The sequence below is a fragment of the Silurus aristotelis genome, assembly GCF_946808225.1.
Source record: "Silurus aristotelis genome assembly, chromosome: 29".
NCBI classification, from domain to species: domain Eukaryota; kingdom Metazoa; phylum Chordata; class Actinopteri; order Siluriformes; family Siluridae; genus Silurus; species Silurus aristotelis.
Genome location: NC_139602.1, coordinates 5,071,004 through 5,089,434, shown reverse-complemented (window position 1 = coordinate 5,089,434; position 18,431 = coordinate 5,071,004). Strand labels below are relative to the sequence as shown.

The 18,431-nt window shown below is 28.8% G+C and overlaps 1 protein-coding gene across 1 annotated transcript in view; it reads right to left on the bottom strand.

Moving 5' to 3' along the window:
- LOC310722600 (uncharacterized protein) overlaps nucleotides 1–11,667 on the bottom strand; it is a 1,041,764-nt gene extending 1,030,097 nt beyond the window's left edge. The window contains exon 1 of the mRNA XM_083535183.1: nucleotides 10,576–11,667. Within this exon, the coding sequence (XP_083391309.1) occupies nucleotides 10,980–11,579 (600 nt within the window). The 5' untranslated portion in view covers nucleotides 11,580–11,667 and the 3' untranslated portion in view covers nucleotides 10,576–10,979. The remainder of the gene's footprint in view (nucleotides 1–10,575) is intronic.
- Nucleotides 11,668–18,431: the final 6,764 nt, after the last annotated feature.

Genomic DNA, 18,431 nt, shown 5'->3' with positions numbered 1-18,431 from the left:
TACTATATAAATACAATATTCTATAGTTACACTATTATATTAATACACTACTATATAAATACACTATTATATTAATACACTACTATATAAATACACTACTATATAAATACACTACTATATTAATAAACTACTATATAAATACACAATTATATAAATACACTACTATATAAATACACTATTATATAAATACACTACTATATAAATACACAATTATATTAATACACTACTATATAAATACACTACTATATAAATACACTATTATATAAATACACTATTATATAAATACACTACTATATAAATACACTATTATATTAATACACTACTATATAAATACACTATTATATAAATACACTACTATATAAATACACAATTATATTAATACACTACTATATAAATACACTACTATATAAATACACTATTATATAAATACACTATTATATAAATACACTACTATATAAATACACTATTATATAAATAGACTATTATATAAATACACTACTATATAAATACATTATTATATAAATACACTATTATATTAATACACTACTATATAAATACACTATTATATAAATACACTACTATATAAATACACTACTATATAAATACACTATTATATAAATACACTATTATATTAATACACTACTATATAAATACACTATTATATAAATACACTACTATATAAATACACTACTATATAAATACACTATTATATAAATACACTACAATATAAATACATTATTATATAAATACACTATTATATAAATACACTATTATATAAATACACTACTATATAAATACACTAATATATAAATACACTATTATATAAATACACTATTATATAAATAGACTATTATATAAATACACTACTATATAAATACACTACTATATAAATACACTATTATATAAATAGACTATTATATAAATACACTACTATATAAATACATTATTATATATATAGACTATTATATAAATACACTATTATATAAATACACTACTATATAAATACACTATTATATAAATAAACTATTATATAAATACACTACTATTTAAATACACTACTATATAAATACACTATTATATAAATAGACTATTATATAAATACATTATTATATATATAGACTATTATATAAATACACTATTATATAAATACACTACTATATAAATACACTATTATATAAATAAACTATTATATAAATACACTACTATTTAAATACACTACTATATAAATACACTATTATATAAATAGACTATTATATAAATACACTACTATATAAATACATTATTATATAAATAGACTATTATATAAATACACTATTATATAAATACACTACTATATAAATACACTTCTATATAAATACACTTATATTAATACACTACTATATAAATACACTACTATATAAATAGACTATTTTATAAATACACTACTATATAAATACCCTACTATATAAATACACTATTATATAAATACACTACTATATAAATACACTATTATATTAATACACTACTATATAAATACACTACTATATAAATACACTATTATATTAATACACTACTATATAAATACACTACTATAAAAATACACTATTATATAAATACACTACTATATAAATACACTATTATATAAATACACTATTATATAAAAACACCACTATATAAATAAACTATTATATAAAAACACCACTATATAAATAAACTATTATATAAATACACTACTATATAAATACACTATTCTATAGTTACACTATTATATAAATACACTACTATATAAATACACTATTCTATAGTTACACTATTATATAAATACACTATTATATAAATACACTACTATATAAATACACTATTCTATAGTTACACTATTATATAAATACACTACTATATAAATACACTATTCTATAGTTACACTATTATATAAATACACTATTATATAAATACACTACTATATAAATACACTATTATATAAATACACTATTATATAAATACACTATTATATAAATACACTACTATATAAATACACTATTATATAAATACACTATTATATAAATACACTCCTATATAAACACACTATTCTATAGTTACACTATTATATAAATACACTACTATATAAATACACTATTCTATAGTTACACTATTATATAAATACACTATAATATAAATACACTACTATATAAATAGACTATTATATAAATACAATATTCTATAGTTACACTATTATATAAATACACCACTATATAAATACACTATTATATTAATACACTACTATATAAATACACTACTATATAAATACACTATTATATAAATACACTACTATATAAATACACTATTATATAAATACACTATTATATAAAAACACCACTATATAAATAAACTATTATATAAATACACTACTATATAAATACACTACTATATAGATACACTACTATATAAATACACTATTATATAAATACACTATTATATAAATACACTCCTATATAAACACACTATTCTATAGTTACACTATTATATAAATACACTACTATATAAATACACTATTCTATAGTTACACTATTATATAAATACACTATAATATAAATACACTACTATATAAATAGACTATTATATAAATACAATATTCTATAGTTACACTATTATATAAATACACCACTATATAAATACACTATTATATTAATACACTACTATATAAATACACTACTATATAAATACACTATTATATAAATACACTACTATATAAATACACTATTATATAAATACACTATTATATAAAAACACCACTATATAAATAAACTATTATATAAATACACTACTATATAAATACACTACTATATAAATACACTATTCTATAGTTACACTATTATATAAATACACTACTATATAAATACACTATTATATAAATACACTATTATATAAATACACTACTATATAAATACACTATTATATAAATACACTATTACATAAATACACTACTATATAAATACACTATTATATAAATACACTATTATATAAATACACTATTATATAAATACACTACTATATAAATACACTATTATATAAATACACTATTATATAAATACACTATTATAAAAATACACTACTATATAAATATACTCCTATATAAACACACTATTCTATAGTTACACTATTATATAAATACACTACTATATAAATACACTATTATATAAATACACTATTATATAAATACACTACTATATAAATACACTCCTATATAACCACACTATTCTATAGTTACACTATTACATAAATACACTACTATATAAATACACTATTCTATAGTTACACTATTATATAAATACACTATAATATAAATACACTACTATATAAATACACTATTATATAAATACACTATTATATAAATACACTACTATATAAATACACTATTCTATAGTTACACTATTATATAAATACACTACTATATAAATACACTATTATATAAATACAATATTCTATAGTTACACTATTATATAGATACACTACTATATATATATATATATATATATATATATATATATATATATATATATATATATATATATATATATATATATATATATACACACACTATTATTTAAATACACTACTATATAAATACACTACTATATAAATACACTATTATATAAATACACTATTATATAAATACACTACTATATAAATACACTATTATATAAATACACTATTATATAAATACACTACTATATAAATACACTATTATATAAATACACTACTATATAAATACACTACTATATAAATACACTACTATATAAATACACTACTATATAAATACACCACTATATAAAAAAAATATTATATAAATACACTACTATATAAATACACTACTATATAAATACACTATTCTATAGTTACACTATTATATAAATACACTACTATATAAATACACTATTATATAAATACACTATTATATAAATACACTACTATATAAATACACTATTATATAAATACACTATTATATAAATACACTACTATATAAATACACTCCTATATAACCACACTATTCTATAGTTACACTATTACATAAATACACTACTATATAAATACACTATTCTATAGTTACACTATTATATAAATACACTATAATATAAATAAACTACTATATAAATACACTATTATATAAATACACTACTATATAAATACACTATTCTATAGTTACACTATTCTATAAATACACTACTATATAAATACACTATTATATAAATACAATATTCTATAGTTACACTATTATATAGATACACTACTATCTATATATATATATATATATATATATATATATATATATATATATATATATATATATATATATATATATATATATATATACACACACTATTATTTAAATACACTATTATATAAATACACTATTATATAAATACACTATTATATAAATACACTACTATATAAATACACTATTATATAAATACACTATTATATAAATACACTACTATATAAATACACTATTATATAAATACACTACTATATAAATACACTACTATATAAATACACTATTCTATAGTTACACTATTATATAAATACACTACTATATAAATACACTACTATATAAATACACTATTATATAAATACACTATTCTATAGTTACACTACTTGTCAGGGACTCGGGTGCGGGGCTAGGTGAGTGGATGATAGGACCAAAATGCAGGATGCTCCAGACGATATGAATCGAGAGAGGAGGGTTGCACAGGCAGGAAATATTTAATGTCCGAATACAACAGCACAAAAACACAGTTGCAGCACTCACTGGGTTAATGAAAAGGTCCGTGGCACCGGGAGAGCGAAGCAGGGGGCATGTCCAAAAACAGAAGCGAGTCCAAAAGCAGACAGAGGGAGTTTGCGATTGGCCCAACGCCTGTAACTCTGGGATGACTTTAGGAGGGCTGCCCGGGCCACCCTCCACCCGCGCTGACAACGCTTGAACTGGGCCAGGGCAGAGGAAACGGTGGTCTCGGGTTCCTGTGTAGAGAACAGCGGGGGTTGGTAGCCGAACACAGCCTGAAAGGGTGAGAGGCCTGTGGCAGAGGAGGGAAGAGTGTTGTGAGCATATTCAGCCCAGAGAAGCTTCTCCGACCATGTGGAGGGGTCTTGGGCGCAGAGAATACGGAGGCTGGTCTCGAGTTCCTGGTTGAGCCTTTCGGTCTGACCATTGGACTGAGGGTGAAACCCGGAGGAGAGGCTGACGGAAATCCCCAGAAGGCGGCAGAACTCCTTCCAAAAATGGGCAGAAAATTGGGGGCCCCGATCGGACACAATGTCCCGAGGCAAACCGTGCAGGCGGAAAACGTGTTGGAGCAGGAGCTGGGCAGTTTCCTTCGCAGAGGGAAGCTTGGGCAGGGGAATGAAGTGACCCATCTTCGAGAACCTGTCGACCACCGTGAGAATGGCCGTATGACCAGCGGACGGGGGAAGGCCGGTAACAAAATCCACAGCAATGTGTGCCCATGGTCGTCGGGGTACAGGGAGTGGGTGTAGGAGGCCTATCGGACACCCCTTGGGGTTCTTGTGTTGATTGCATGTGGGACAGGCAGCCACGAATTCGCAAACGTCCCTGCGGACAGACGGCCACCAAAAACGCTTCAGGAGCACGGCCAAGGTACGAGAAGCACCTGGGCGACAGAAGAAAGGGGAGCTGTGGCACCACTGGAGGACTTCAGAACGAAGGTGTGAAGGCACGTAAAGCCTATGTGGCGGGCAGCCCTCAGGGACAGGTTGACCGACGGTGGCCCGCTGGACCTTCTTCTCTATCTTCAGGCCGAGAGTGCGGACGGTAACAGTGGTGGGAAGTATGGGGTCGGGTGGTGGTTCCTTCTCATCAGGGGAGTGCAAACGGGACAAGGCGTCAGGCTTTCCATTTAGCGACCCTGGCCGGTAGGACAAGGAGAAGTTAAATCGCCCAAAAAACAATCCCCAACGTGCTTGATGTGGATTCAGGCGCTTGGCAGTCCGCAGATATTCCAAATTACGATGATCGGTCCAGACGAGGAACGAAACTTCGGACCCCTCCAGCCAGTAAAACCATTCCTCCAGGGCCAATTTAACAGCCAAGAGCTCACGCTCACCAACAGGGTAGTTCTGCTCTGGGCTGAGGCGGCGGGAAAAAAACACGCAGGGGTGCAGGCGGTGGTCCCGGGCACCTCTCTGGGACAGAACGGCCCCTATGCCCAGATCCGAGGCGTTCACCTCCACCACAAATTGACGGGTAGGATCCGGAAGGGCTAGGAACGGGGCTGAGGTGAAGAGACTCTTCAGTTTGGTAAATGCCCGTTCAGCCTCTGGGTTCCAGTTAAAAGCCTGACGTATGGAGGTGAGTGAGTGAAGGGGGGCTGCGACAGAGCTATAGCCCCTGATGAACCAGCGATAGAAATTGACAAAACCCAAAAACCTCTGTAATTGCTTACGGGTGGTGGGTTGGGGCCATTCCTTTACCGCCTGAATCCTGGCTTGGTCCATCTGGACGTGATCGGCAGAAAGGACAAATCCAAGGAAGGTGGTGCTGGACACATGGAAATCGCATTTCTCCGCCTTAACGTATAATCCATTCTGGAGGAGCCGCCCGAGTACCGAACGCACATGCTGGACATGTTCATCTCTAGAGCGTGAGAAAACGAGAATGTCGTCCAGGTATACAAACACGTAGTGGTTAAGCATGTCTCGAAGAACGTCATTCACCAACGCCTGGAAGACAGCTGGCGCATTGGTAAGGCCAAATGGCATAACAAGGTAGTCATAATGCCCTGATGGGGTATTGAATGCTGTCTTCCACTCATCCCCCTCCTGGATGCGGACAAGGTGGTAGGCATTGCGGAGGTCCAGTTTGGTGAAGATGACTGAGCCCTGGAGAGAGTCGAACGCAGAAAACATCAAGGGCAATGGGGACCGGTTCTTGACAGTTATGGCATTTAGGCCCCGATAGTCAATGTAGGGACGGAGGCTCTTGTCCTTCTTTTCCACAAAGAAGAACCCAGGGCCTGCCGGAGAGGAGGACGGGCGGATAATGCCAGCAGCCAGCGAGTCCTGAATGTATTGGGTCATGGCCGCCTGCTCGGGTGCTGAAATATGGTAAAGCCGGCCACGGGGTGGCATAGTTCCCGGCAGGAGATCAATGGCGCAATCGTAGGGCCGATGCGGGGGCAAGCAAGAGGCTCGAGTCTTGCTAAACACTGTACCGAGGTCATAATAGACAGATGGAACTGAACTGAGGTCGGGGGAAGTCTCCGGAGAGCATGAGACCGGCCTGGGGGAAGACGGAGTGAGGCAGTGAGATTGGCAATAGGTTCCCCAATCGAGAACCCGACCGCTGGACCAGTCTAGGCGGGGGTTGTGCTTGCGGAGCCAGGGGAAACCGAGCATGACCGGGGCGTGAGGAGAAGAAATGACTAAGAAGGTGAGCCACTCCCGGTGTCGCTCTCCGACGGTGACCAGAAGGGGCTTAGTACAGTAAGTGGCCTTATCTAGGGGTGCCCATCCAGGGCCCGGACCTGAAGAGTCTCCAGTAATGAATTCCGCGTCCGCCCCAGAGTCCACAAAGGCCGCCAGCGAAAAGTCCTGAGCACCGGAACGGATGCAGATCTTGACTAAGGGCTTGGAAGGGACTGGTAGGATGCTCCAGACAATATGAATCGAGAGAGGAGGGTTGCACAGGCAGGAAATATTTAATGTCCGAATACAACAGCACAAAAACACAGTTGCAGCACTCATGGGTGCTCACTGGGTTAATGAAAAGGTTCGTGGCACCGGGAGAGCGAAGCAGGGGGCGTGTCCAAAAACAGAAGCGAGTCCAAAAGCAGACAGAGGGAGTGAGCCGGAGAACGGAGCAAAAGGGGAATCCAAAGATCCGAAAACCGAGGGCAGGCAAAAATCCGAAAAACCGGGAGATCCGAAAATGAAAGTAAACTTTCCACGGGGAAAAAATAAAGGCAGGAAGGTCTCAAAAGCGCGGAGCCGAACGAGACAATCTGGCAGCGAGCGCAGGCAGCCGGTGACTATTTATACAGAAACAAGATGACGGGCATGCCGGTGTTGCCGGCTGAAAGATGACGCTGAACTAGAAGCGGACGTCGTGACCGCGGAAATGCTCAAGCAGCTGGCTGACACTACTATATAAATACACTATTATATAAATACACTACTATATAAATACACTATTATATTAATACACTACTATATAAATACACTACTATATAAATACACTATTATATAAATACACTATTATATAAATACACTATTATATTAATACACTACTATATAAATACACTACTATATAAATACACTATTATATAAATACACTACTATATAAATACACTACTATATAAATACACTATTATATTAATACACTACTATATAAATACAAGTCAAGTCAAGTCAAGTCAAGTTTATTTGTATAGCGCTTTTCACAACAGACATTGTCTCAAAGCAGCTTTACACAAATCAACAGTTAAGGTGAATGGTGTAAATTTGTCCCTGATAAACAAGATATATAGCTGAGTATCATCAGCATAACAATGGAAGCTAATTCCATGCCTTCTAATAATATTTCCTAACGGAAGCATGTATATTGTGAAGAGCAGTGGTCCTAGAACTGAACCTTGCGGCTCGCCATAATTTACTTGCATTAGCCTGGATAGCTCTCCATTTAAATCTACGGAATGGTAACGATCGGACAGGTAGGATTTAAACCAGCTTAATGCCTGTCCCTGAATGCCGATGTAATTTTGTAAGCGATCTAGGAGGAGATCATGGTCTATAGTGTCGAATGCAGCACTAAGATCTAGTAGAACCAACAACGAGATGAAGCCTTGGTCTGAATCTAAAAACAGGTCATTAGTGATTTTAACTGTTTTAACAGTTTCTGTGCTATGATGGGGCCTAAAACCTGACTGAAATTCTTCAAAGATATTGTTCTCTTGCAGGTAGGAACGTAACTGGGCAGCGACAATCTTTTCTAAAATCTTAGACATAAATGGGAGATTTGAAATTGGTCTGTAATTCGATAGCGTGTTTGGATTTAGATTAGGTTTTTTAATGAGGGGCTTAATAACTGCTAGCTTTAGGGATTTAGGGACATGTCCTAACGATAGTGAAGAGTTAATAATATTCAGAAGAGGTTCACCAGTTGTATATAACACTTCCTTCAGTAATTTAGTAGGAATTGGATCTAACTGACATGTTGTCGATTTAGCTTTGGCAATAACATTATACAGCTATACATGTAAAACAGTGGAGTTGTGGAGTTGAAGGTAACACTGTCTCAGGAGATGGTGTCAGAGGTTGAACTGCCACAATTGTTTTTTTAATGTTATCTATTTTTTCAGTGAAGAAATTCATAAAGTCATCACTACTAAACTGTGATGGAACACAATTTTCAGAGCCCTGATTTGTAGTTAGTTTAGCTACAGTACTGAAAAGGAACCTGGGATTGTTTTTGTTATTTTCTATGAGTTTGCTCAGGTGTTCAGTTCTAGCAGCTTTTAGCGCCTGTCTGTAGCTGAGCATACAGTCTTTATACGCAATTCTAAATACCTCCAATTTAGTTTTCCTCCATTTTCTCTCCAGATTACATGTTGTTCTCTTGAGGGCATGCCTTTTGACTATTATACCAAGGTGCAGGTGCTTGTTCTCTAACCTTTTTTAACCGGATGGGGGCAAGGGTGTCTAATGTGCTAGTGAGGATAAGGTTTATGTTGTTAGTTATTTCATCAAGATTATTATCAGTTATGGGTTTAGGGTGAAATTGAGATAAATCAGGCAGGTTATTTATGAATCTGTCCTTAGTGGTTGGAACAATAGTCCTAATCTTCTCTACCGGTAGTGTGTACAGTATAAGGTAATGGTCTGTGATGTCATCACTCTGAGGTAAAATATCGATATCAGTGACGTCTGCTCCGTGGGATATTATTACGTCTAGTGTGTGGTTAAAACGGTGGGTTGGTCTGGTGACGTTTTCTTTAACCCCAAAAGAGTTTAATAAGTCAACAAATGATAATCCTAGAGCATCGTTTACATCATCTACATGAATATTAAAATCTCCTACAAGCAGCACTTTATCAAAATTTATCAAGAGATCGGATAGAAAACAAGCAAACTCTTGAAGAAAATCAGCGTAGGGCCCTGGGGGTCTGTACACGGTGACCAGAGTTTTCTATGTATGTCTGAAAGTATAATTTTAAGAACGAGCACTTCAAATGATTTAAAGCTGAATCCTAATCTCTGACTAACATTAAGAGAGGCACTATAAATGGTTCCTACACCCCCCCCATGACCAGTCTGACGGGGCTCATGCTTATAAACATATCCTGACGGTGTAGATTCGTTTAGACCCATATAATCACCTGGTTTAATCCAGGTCTCAGTGAGACAGAGTGCATCGAGATTATTATCTGTGATCATCTCATTTACAATCAGTGCTTTGGGTGCAAGTGATCTAATGTTTAAAAGACCAAACTTTAGAACTTTTTGGTGTTTGCTTATCTGGCATTTTTCAGTTTTAACTGCAATAAGATTATTTCTGGATCTTGTGTATTTAATTCTTGGTTTTACTACACGAGGAATAGATACGGTTTCTATAAACTGGGCTGTGTGTGAACTTGTAACTATTTGGTCTGTAGTATGCGTGTTCTTATAGTTGAAGATTTCCTGATGTCTTACCAGTCAGATGGTGTGAAGTATCCTAGAGAGCTTATCTGATAGCACTGCTGCTCCAACTCTGCTGGGGTGCAGGCCATCAGGGCGCAAGAACCTAGGACGCTCCCAGAAACAGTTCCAGTTATTAACAAAGAGAAGTTTATGTTCTCGACACCATGACTGTAACCATTCATTTAGAGCTAAAAGTCTACTAAACTTCTCAGCCCCTCGCTGGTAAGTGGGAAGAGGTCCTGACACTATGATCCTCGTTGTGGGCGATGTGCTGCGTACCGTCTCCACCAGGATCCTGAAGTCCCTCTTTAAGATCTTTGCCTCAGCCTGGTGTCGTTCGTTCCGGCATGAAGAACAACCGCTCTGAAGTTCTCCTTAGGGATCGCGGGTACCTGCGCAGCGACATCGAGAACACGAGCACCAGGAAAACAGCGAGTGTGCACCTTACCTTTGTCTCCGGTAGCGCGGACATGCCGGACGATGGAATCTCCGAGAATCACAGTGTCGCGTTCCGTCTCGCGGAGAGGGGCGAAGCGGTTCTCGGTCGAGATCTCTAAGGCCCGTAGTGGTGGCGGGGGAGACGTCTTCGACCGGGGCTTGGCTTGTCTCTTCCACCGCTGCCGCATCCAGGGTCCGTGTTGCACCTTTGCCGGAGTTGTAGGTGTGCTGGGTCTGGGCAGAGAAACGCGCGGAGTTGATGTGCTGGGAGCTTTAGGTTCAACCCGGGAATTTACCTGGGACGAGTGCGCGTCCGCCCAGGATGTTTCCAGCGCCGCTTTCCGCTCTCGCAGCCGGGCATGCTTTACATGCAGCTCACGAATCTGTTTCTCCAAAGCCTCCATCTCCGACTCCACCGTTTGCAAATCGCCTGTGCTCAAAGTCAGACACACAGCCGGCATAGTGCTCATAATCACGAACAGATTTAATGTACACAAATATGATAAAGTGAGAGACAATGAATATAGTGGTAGTCGAGTTTAACTGACTACAGGCACAAGTCAGGAAGACAAAAACAATTTAGGATTAATAAAAGAAAAAAACACAAACAAACAAATACAAACACGGAACTCGCGGCAAACAAGTCAAACACAGGAAGCTACGTCACCGGAAGTATTAAATACACTATTCTATAGTTACACTATTATATAAATACACTACTATATAAATACACTATTCTATAGTTACACTATTATATAAATACACTACTATATAAATACACTATTCTATAGTTACACTATTATATAAATACACTACTATATAAATACACTATTCTATAGTTACACTATTATATAAATACACTATTATGTAAATACACTACTATATAAATACACTATTATATGAATACACTACTATATAAATACACTATTCAATAGTTACACTATTATATAAATACACTATTCTATAGTTACACTATTATATAAATACACTATTATATAAATACACTACTATATAAATACACAATTCAATAGTTACACTATTATATAAATACACTACTATATAAATACACTATTGTATAGTTACACTATTATATAAATACACTACTATATAAATACACTACTATATAAATACACTATTCTATAGTTACACTATTATATAAATACACTACTATATAAATACACTATTCTATAGTTACACTATTATATAAATACACTATTATATAAATACACTATTCTATAGTTACACTATTATATAAATACACTACTATATAAATACACTATTATATAAATACACTACTATATAAATACACTATTATATAAATACACTACTATATAAATACACTTCTATATAAATACACTATTATATAAATACACTATTATATAAATACACTACTATGCAAATACACTATTATATAAATACACTACTATATAAATACACTATTATATAAATACACTATTATATAAATTCACTACTATATAAATACACTATAATATAAATTCACTACTACATAAATACACTATTATATAAATACACTACTATATAAATACACTATTATATAAATACACTACTATATAAATACACTACTATATAAATACACTATTATATAAATACACTATTATATAAATACACTACTATGCAAATACACTATTATATAAATACACTACTATGTAAATACACTATTATATAAATACACTATTATATAAATTCACTACTATATAAATACACTATTATATAAATTCACTACTACATAAATACACTATTATATAAATACACTACTAAATAAATACACTATTATATAAATACACTACTATATAAATACACTATTCTATATTTACACTACTATATAAATACACTACTATATTAATACACTATTATATAAATACACTACTATATAAATACACTACTATATAAATACACTATTATATAAATACACTATTATATAAATACACTACTATGCAAATACACTATTATATTATTACACTACAATATAAATACACTACTATATAAATACACTATTATATAAATACACTACGATATAAATACACTATTATATAAATACACTACTATATAAATACACTACTATATAAATACACTATTATATAAATACACCACTATGCAAATACACTATTATATAAATACACTACGATATAAATACACTATTATATAAATACACTACGATATAAATACACTATTATATAAATACACTACTATATAAATACACTATTTTATAAATACACTACTATATAAATACACTAATATATAAATACACTACTATATAAATACACTATTATATAAATACACTACGATATAAATACACTATTATATAAATACACTATTATATAAATACACTATTATATAAATACACTACTATATAAATACACTACTATAAAAATACACTATTATATAAATACACTACTTTACAGTTACACAATTATATAAATACACTACTATATAAATACACTATTATATAAATACACTACTATATAAATACACTATTATATAAATACACTATTATATAAATACACTACTATATAAATACACTATTATATAAATACACTACTATATAAATACACAATTCAATAGTTACACTACTATATAAATACACTACTATATAAATACACTATTCTATAGTTACACTATTATATAAATACACTACTATATAAATACACTATTATATAAATTCACTACTATATAAATACACTATTATATAAATACACTATTATATAAATTCACTACTATATAAATACACTACTATATAAATACACTACTATATAAATACACTATTCTATAGTTACACTACTATATAAATACACTACTATATAAATACACTATTATATAAATACACTACTATATAAATACACTATTATATAAATACACTACTATATAAATACACTATTATATAAATACACTACTATATAAATACACTATTATATAAATACACTACTATATAAATACACTATTATATAAATACACCACTATGCAAATACACTATTATATAAATACACTATTATATAAATACACTATTATATAAATACACCACTATGCAAATACACTATTATATAAATACACTACGATATAAATACACTATTATATAAATACACTACTATATAAATACACTATTATATAAATACACTATTATATAAATACACCTCTATATAAATACACTATTATATAAATACACTATTATATAAATACACTACTATATAAATACACTATTATATAAATACACTACTATATAAATACACAATTCAATAGTTACACTATTATATAAATACACTACTATATAAATACACTATTCTATAGTTACACTATTATATAAATACACTACTATATAAATACACTATTATATAAATACACTTTTATATAAATACACTATTATATAAATACACTTTTATATAAATACACTACTATATAAATACACTACTATATAAATACACTATTCTATAGTTACACTACTATATAAATACACTACTATATAAATACACTATTATATAAATACACTACTATATAAATACACTATTATATAAATACACTATTATATAAATACACTACTATATAAATACACTATTATATAAATACACTACTATATAAATACACTATTATATAAATACACTACGATATAAATACACTATTATATAAATACACTACTATATAAATACACTACTATATAAATACACTATTATATAAATACACTATTATATAAATACACTACTATATAAATACACTATTATATAAATACACTACGATATAAATACACTATTATATAAATACACTACTATATAAATACACTACTATATAAATACACTATTATATAAATACACTATTATATAAATACACTACTATATAAATACACTATTATATAAATACACTACTATATAAATACACTATTATATAAATACACTACGATATAAATACACTATTATATAAATACACTACTATATAAATACACTACTATATAAATACACTATTATATAAATACACTACTATATAAATACACTACTATATAAATACACTACTATATAAATACACTATTATATAAATACACCACTATGCAAATACACTATTATATAAATACACTACGATATAAATACACTATTATATAAATACACTACGATATAAATACACTATTATATAAATACACTACTATATAAATACACTATTTTATAAATACACTACTATATAAATACACTAATATATAAATACACTACTATATAAATACACTATTATATAAATGCACTACGATATAAATACACTATTATATAAATACACTATTATATAAATACACTACTATATAAATACACTACTATATAAATACACTACTATATAAATACACTATTATATAAATACACTACTATATAAATACACTATTATATAAATACACTATTATATAAATACACTACTATATAAATACACTATTATATAAATACACTACTATATAAATACACTATTATATAAATACACTACGATATAAATACACTATTATATAAATACACTACTATATAAATACACTACTATATAAATACACTATTATATAAATACACTATTATATAAATACACTACTATATAAATACACTATTATATAAATACACTACTATATAAATACACTATTATATAAATACACTACTATATAAATACACTACTATATAAATACACTATTATATAAATACACTATTATATAAATACACTACTATATAAATACACTATTATATAAATACACTACTATATAAATACACTATTATATAAATACACTACGATATAAATACACTATTATATAAATACACTACTATATAAATACACTACTATATAAATACACTACTATATAAATACACTACTATATAAATACACTACTATATAAATACACTATTATATAAATACACCACTATGCAAATACACTATTATATAAATACACTACGATATAAATACACTATTATATAAATACACTACGATATAAATACACTATTATATAAATACACTACTATATAAATACACTATTTTATAAATACACTACTATATAAATACACTAATATATAAATACACTACTATATAAATACACTATTATATAAATACACTACGATATAAATACACTATTATATAAATACACTATTATATAAATACACTACTATATAAATACACTACTATATAAATACACTATTATATAAATACACTATTATATAAATACACTACTATGCAAATACACTATTATATAAATACACTACTATATAAATACACTATTATATAAATACACTATTATATAAATTCACTACTATATAAATACACTATTATATAAATTCACTACTACATAAATACACTATTATATAAATACACTACTAAATAAATACACTATTATATAAATACACTACTATATAAATACACTATTCTATATTTACACTACTATATAAATACACTACTATATTAATACACTATTATATAAATACACTACTATATAAATACACTACTATATAAATACACTATTATATAAATACACTATTATATAAATACACTACTATGCAAATACACTATTATATTATTACACTACAATATAAATACACTATTATAAACATACACTAATATAAAAATACACTATTATATAAATACACTACTTTACAGTTACACAATTATATAAATACACTACTATATAAATACACTATTATATAAATACACTACTATATAAATACACTATTATATAAATACACTATTATATAAATACACTACTATATAAATACACTATTATATAAATACACTACTATATAAATACACAATTCAATAGTTACACTACTATATAAATACACTACTATATAAATACACTATTCTATAGTTACACTATTATATAAATACACTACTATATAAATACACTATTATATAAATTCACTACTATATAAATACACTATTATATAAATACACTATTATATAAATTCACTACTATATAAATACACTACTATATAAATACACTACTATATAAATACACTATTCTATAGTTACACTACTATATAAATACACTACTATATAAATACACTATTATATAAATACACTACTATATAAATACACTATTATATAAATACACTACTATATAAATACACTATTATATAAATACACTACTATATAAATACACTATTATATAAATACACTACTATATAAATACACTATTATATAAATACACTACTATATAAATACACTATTATATAAATACACCACTATGCAAATACACTATTATATAAATACACTACTATATAAATACACTATTATATAAATACACCACTATGCAAATACACTATTATATAAATACACTACGATATAAATACACTATTATATAAATACACTACTATATAAATACACTATTATATAAATACACTATTATATAAATACACCTCTATATAAATACACTATTATATAAATACACTATTATATAAATACACTACTATATAAATACACTATTATATAAATACACTACTATATAAATACACAATTCAATAGTTACACTATTATATAAATACACTACTATATAAATACACTATTCTATAGTTACACTATTATATAAATACACTACTATATAAATACACTATTATATAAATACACTTTTATATAAATACACTATTATATAAATACACTTTTATATAAATACACTACTATATAAATACACTACTATATAAATACACTATTCTATAGTTACACTACTATATAAATACACTACTATATAAATACACTATTATATAAATACACTACTATATAAATACACTATTATATAAATACACTACTATATAAATACACTATTATATAAATACACTATTATATAAATACACTACTATATAAATACACTATTATATAAATACACTACTATATAAATACACTATTATATAAATACACTACGATATAAATACACTATTATATAAATACACTACTATATAAATACACTACTATATAAATACACTATTATATAAATACACTATTATATAAATACACTACTATATAAATACACTATTATATAAATACACTACGATATAAATACACTATTATATAAATACACTACTATATAAATACACTACTATATAAATACACTATTATATAAATACACTATTATATAAATACACTACTATATAAATACACTATTATATAAATACACTACTATATAAATACACTATTATATAAATACACTACGATATAAATACACTACTATATAAATACACTATTATATAAATACACTACGATATAAATACACTATTATATAAATACACTACTATATAAATACACTACTATATAAATACACTACTATATAAATACACTATTATATAAATACACCACTATGCAAATACACTATTATATAAATA